Raw genomic sequence first — 6,044 nt, forward strand, 5'->3', positions numbered from 1 at the left:
ATCCTCCCTAATTGTTTGATTTTTTTTCTTTTCAGCATCCTACCATAATAGAACTCCTTCCTATTAGGGTATTCTTAATGAGCAACTATCGGGATATTTCAAATTGACTCCTGAACATGTTAGGCTGCTCCCAACCAAAATCAATGAAATAACAATCCACATTGACATTTTCCTTTGGAATGAAATGCGATTATACACATAAGACCAAATATATCTTAAATCTGTATCTGATCATTGCTCTTATCTTTGCCGATGATGATTAACAAAACAAGGGAGACAAACACAAACAAATGACCATGACAGAGTCTATCCAAACAAATAAGTATGATAGGAAGTAGAATAGCAGCAGCTAATTGGTGTAAGGTGTCCCCGATGCTGCGGCAACATTGTGACCATCAAACCGAGGCAGCGGGTCTCAGCGCGACAAGTGCTTTCTTAATCCTCCCAAAAGCCTCTCGTAGAGTCGCGAGGGAAGCGGCATAAGAGATGCGGATGCAAGTGTCATCCCCAAATGCAACCCCTGGGACCAAAACAACCTACACAAGATAGCATTGAGAATCTGCAAGAGTTTTTGTTTTTCTCCTGCATCTATAGAGGAAGATAAACAAGCACTTCAATGATGCATACCCGGGCCGAGTCAAGCAGGTAGTGGCAAAGTGACTCCGAGCCATTGATTACACCAAAGCCTTCGACCTCAGCTCCATAGTAACAACTGAAGTCGATGAAAATATGGAAGGCTCCCTGCATATAGAAGCATGTGGAATTCGAAATTGCAGGAAGACCAAATGAGAATCATTAGTTTGTATACCGCGTCAATCCCTGAATTAGTACCTGAGGTTCTGATATCTTCACACCCTCCAGTTCTCCAAAGCTTTTAACCAAGAAATCTCGTCGTTCCTAAAAGCTTTTACCATAGTTGCGATAGTTTCACCTCCAGCATTTCCCATCGACAGAGCAGCAAATGCGGCCTTCTGAGCTACGCTACTGGCACCTGAAGTAAGCTGCAACAACGCCAAACAAATTCAGCCAGTTGGCCAATGCTGATATATAGTGCCAGACACAGTACTCGGGAAATCGAATCAGAAAGCAATCACTTCGACAGGTTGTCTACACATGCCGGACACCATCTTAATAACTTGCTTCATCCAATATTTAGTCTACTTCAACTTATTGGGCATCAGAAACCAATGCTCTGTCTCCCTGATTTAAGTTTCTTTCATTGACATAAAATTTCTTCTGTACCGAGTTTAATTTCAGTCAACTCTAGGCAACCTCCATTGGAAGCTTCATCAGTTGCGCGATTAAATTTAATGTTGCGCTATACCTGGCTCTGGATCTTTGCACAAGCTGAAACGAAGTGTCTCGGACCAGAAAGATAACCAAGCCTCCAGCCAGTCATTGCAAAGGCCTACAGATTTTCCAACATCTTAAAATTAGAATATACTCTAGCAAAGAAGCAAAACTAAATGACAGATAAATTTCATGAAATTGAAATTTAGGATGCGAATACTTCTTGAGAAGGAGAGGCATCGAATTACCTTAGAAAACCCGTTGACAGTGAGTGTCCTCTCCCACATGCCTGGCAAAGATGCAAAACTTGTATGCGTAGCTGGGGCATACGTGATGTGTTTATATGTTTCATCAGACAGTACCTGAAATGTTTGCCATGGAATTTTTCCATAACCTGTCAAGTCAATCTGACATACGTAAGGAGCACGAAGGAAATCTCAATCTACTTCTTGTACCAGAAGCCTGGGATGCTTTGCGACAATCTTAGCAATCTCTTCAAGCAATTTTTGGGGTACACAGACCCTGAGGGATTTGACGGAGAACAAAGAATCAGAAGCCTGGATTTCTCAGTAAGCGGCATCAAGAAGCTTATGGTCCATCAAGAAATTCTCAGAGATGCTTGTTGGAACAATTACAGGGGTGGCTTCAGCAAGCCTTGCCATTTCAGGGTAACTCACCCAACAGGGAGCTGGAATTATAACCTGGGACAAGAATCTGGTCCGTAAATACACAAGGGAAAAACACAAAACCATGATTCGAAGAACAGCACTTAAAGTTCCTCCAAGAAGCATTATGAAAGAAAATGTTATGCAAGTGCGAAAGTACAGGTGTAAGAAAAAGAACAAAAATAACGATGCAACCAAATGATTTAACCATAACCAACTATGAAAGAACTGGTTATAATGATCAACGGGATTTAAGGAGAAAGGCTGATGAAACCAATGCATTGGCCAAGACGATAGCGATGGAAACTTCATAAGGAAAAATAATGGTGGCAAGTCCAAAATTGACAGGCAAAATACCAAGCAAAAAGCCAAGCGTTGCAGAAGAATAAGAGTAACAGAATACATGTGCATTGGATCAAACTAAATGCGTAGCTGCCTAGACTGGATGATTGAAAGTAAGGGTTCTGATGCCTAACTGATACAAGATATGTATCCGCCATTTTGCTCTAAATTCACTTGATGAATAAATAAGATTGAACTCCCACCATATTCAACTTTTGAAACTTCATAGTTTACACGCCTTTTCTTACTATGAAGATATAGCCATTGCTTCTATCCTTTTTCATCACCTTGCATTGCAATTTCAAAATGGAAGTATATATGAATTCATTACTCGCTGCACCACAGCAAAGAGATCTACGCCAAGGCTCCAACTGCACTTCCTTCTGGAATATAGTTTCTATCCGTAAACGAAGACCCGACATCATCTTAGAGTTCTCATAGAACTGCAACGATATTAGAAGTAAAGCATGCCAAATCCCATGCCTAAAGCATGCAGTAGACTTCCATGTCCAATCATTCATGACATGCTCAATCATAGGTTGAGATCTGATTGTCTGTCTTCAAGAGGACGTATAGATGACGAGCGAGACTCAAGACAAAGAGTTTATAATCCACTATGAAAATGACATCAACAGTCCTTGAATTTTAGCAAATGTTCAATTTCATCATTGAAACACTTAATTTGTTTAATGTGGTCCTTAAATTACTCATAAATGTTCACTCTAATCCTAAACCTTTAATTTGTTGAATTTAATCCCTCAACTATCCGTAACAAAGCCAAATAAGTCATTCAGTAATATTCACAAGTTTTCATAATTACACTATTGCCCTAATTTAATGATACTTTTTCATTTCCATCCATTTCCTAAATAAGCCGAAAATGCTATCTTTGTGTGACTTTTTTACCTTTATGGTATTCATAAATATTATAATAGTTTCATTTAATTATATTTTGGTTAATGAAACTCTATTTTATTATAAGTAGAATTTCATTAGTATTTGTATCGGGTTGAATTTCCCGTTGTTCTGAATTTCAAAGTTACAAATTTGACTGAATTTAGTTAAGAGAACAAGAAATACAAAAACTTGAAAATTTTATCCAAAAAACTAGTTTCGAGACTTACATTAATAAAGTTAATAGCATTGCTAGAATTCCTTATGATTTTTTTCTTAAAAATTATGAATATCAATATAATATAACTCAAGATGAGAACCTATTTTCACTATCATAGAGATCAAAGTTAAAATATATTTAAAATGGAACTGTCGTAATATTTAGAAAAACCAAAAAGTACAAAGGTAGTAAAAAGATAAACATTTTTTTTTTTTTTTTATTGATATAGGAAATGGATTGAAATGAAAACATAATAAAAATTTGTGTAAAAGTGTAATTACATAAACTTGCGAATAGTTCAAAAGATTGATTTGACATTGTAAAGTTGAGGGATTGGATTGAAAATTTAGAAACTAAATTGAACATTTAGAAATTGCTTAAAAACTTTATTTAATGAATTGAGAGTTTAAAGATGATATTGCACATCAAGCCATAATTTAAGGACGGTAAGTGTTATTTTCACAAATTCAACTACAACATTCAATAACAAAAGTGGGGAATTATTTCTTCAGTTAGATTCATTAATAAATACTAGGACTATATAACCAAGATGTCATCACTCATCACACCTTCACATATGCAAAGTCAAGTCACCCGTCAGAAGACTTCGCATGAAACAACAAGTGGCTTAAAGCTGCTCTCAACTGCTATTTTACTCCAACTGTTCAAATATATCAATAGATTCCTATAATGCCCCCTTCAACGTTTATGGCTTGGGGAATTGGAATTAAAACTGGAAATAACGGAAAATCTATCATAATCAAAGAAATTTCCTTGGCATGATTTTCTTAAGCAATGGGCACACCTCATCTCCCGGAGAACAGACCACCAAAACTGCCTGAAAAATGCTCTGTTTGGCACCATTACTAACAAGAATCAGATCCGGTGTATATGAGATCCCATTCTCCTCTAAAAACAGATAAAGAAAACACAAATAAGCAAAGGAAGAACCAGAAATTGTCAGAACTAAATTTCTTCCTTAGGACTTGATGTCAACCCATTGATCAGTCCTCTTAGATGGTAATGAACTGAGTAACAAAGAGAAAAACCTTTTAACCGCTGACAGATCGCTGTGCGGAGTTCCAATGTGCCGGCATTTGGTGTATATCTTGTATAACCTTCCCGAATAGCATTAAATCCAGCCTTAGGAATTTAAGAGAAAGAAGCTAATATCAATTCACTTGGTCTTATAGATATCAGATGATGAAGGACCTGAAAATTCTTACATCTGCTATGACAGAAGGTGTATCAAAATCAGGTTCTCCAATTGCTAAGGAAATAACAGGTACACCAGCTTTAAAAGAGCAGTCGCCTGGTCAATGATGGCCAATGTTTTCGAAGGCTTCACAGCATTCACTCTTGGACTCAGAGTGAGGTCGATGTCCATATGTCCCGGACCACCTTGTGCTTTCACGATTGGAGTTATTCCAGGGGACTTGAATTCCTTAGTGTTATCTACAGCTCTGGCAAGTGACAAGGATCATCAGCAGTGAAACTGAACGACCCCCAACTCAAATACGGCAAGGCAAAAGTTTTCAAGAGCGAACGCATATTCATATTCGCAGGAGGAGATCCAGAACCAACCACAATCTTACAACACGAGGATCAAATCAACTTCGAAATATAACAGAAGATGATTGCATTTCTACACAAACCCAGAATCAAAACTTGAAATATCCCAGCCAAAATGACATGCAAAAGAATGAACTAGAGGTACCTGAGGGAGAAATTGGAAGGGAAGGAAACAAACTTAGAAGCACTGCTTGAAATCGAACGGCTAAACCCAAGAGATAGCTGCTTCAGATGAGCATGAGGCTGTGAAAAGCCGATCCCACAGGGAGCACCAGCACTAGCAGCCATGGGAGAACAGTGGGTTCAGCTTGAGCTTGCCGGCGCAGCTAGTGGATTTGTTTTTAAATTTGAAGGAAATGCACCATTTTAATCGTCTTCACTCATAAAGAATTAGGAGTAGTTGGTGGGAAAGCGAACCATAAGTTTATTACTTACAATTTGCCACCAAATTATTTACTGGATCTTTGCCGAAAATACATCCAATACTTAGTTCTGGTTCTGTTTACACGCTGAGCAAGCGATCAGTTTGCTCTGCAGAGGAGCCGACTATGCAGATTATGAAATTGGGGGACTTCTGTGAGGAGTTCTCAACCTTTTCAAGCGGCGGCATATTTTAAAATTATGTTTACGGAATGACGTTTTTTTGTTGTGCTTTGTGAAAAGTTCAAGCCCGAGGTGATTCGGTTAATTATTTATTCATGGGATGGGCAAGCACTCAACTACTTTTTTTCCTAGTAAAATGCGCATCATAACTAGGAACCCGGCTAGGATAATCGTACCGCCATTCCCCAGGAGACTACGGTGAGCTCTTGAACACAAGCACTCTTTTGCAGGTAATTTGAAAATGGTAAGTTGATGAAAGTGCTGGGTTACCATTGAGAAGTAGACTTAGAAAAATTATTATTCAAAGAAGGTTGCGTTTGGTCCTAGAATAGTAATAGAATATAATTAAGGCTTCCGCTATTTCCACTCCATTATTGGCTTCTGACATCTTATATCATATTGATCTGAACACATTATCTCTTGTAGGTCCTACTCTTGATTTAAGAATATTTATTACC

General features: G+C 38.0%; 1 protein-coding gene across 1 annotated transcript; it reads right to left on the reverse strand.

The window, feature by feature from the left end:
• Positions 1-213: 213 nt before the first annotated feature.
• Positions 214-5,527, reverse strand: LOC104420254 (bifunctional aspartate aminotransferase and glutamate/aspartate-prephenate aminotransferase). The gene is given in 14 exon segments (XM_039302213.1): positions 214-536; positions 628-741; positions 832-899; positions 902-1,001; positions 1,325-1,408; positions 1,539-1,652; positions 1,746-1,795; positions 1,798-1,865; positions 1,867-1,991; positions 4,217-4,320; positions 4,461-4,554; positions 4,638-4,711; positions 4,714-4,874; positions 5,129-5,527. Coding segments are annotated over 14 exon segments (1,440 nt in total). The 5' UTR covers positions 5,272-5,527; the 3' UTR covers positions 214-395.
• Between the last annotated feature and the right edge of the window lie 517 nt (positions 5,528-6,044).

This window comes from Eucalyptus grandis, chromosome 9 (genome assembly GCF_016545825.1).
Source record: "Eucalyptus grandis isolate ANBG69807.140 chromosome 9, ASM1654582v1, whole genome shotgun sequence".
NCBI classification, from domain to species: Eukaryota; Viridiplantae; Streptophyta; class Magnoliopsida; order Myrtales; family Myrtaceae; genus Eucalyptus; species Eucalyptus grandis.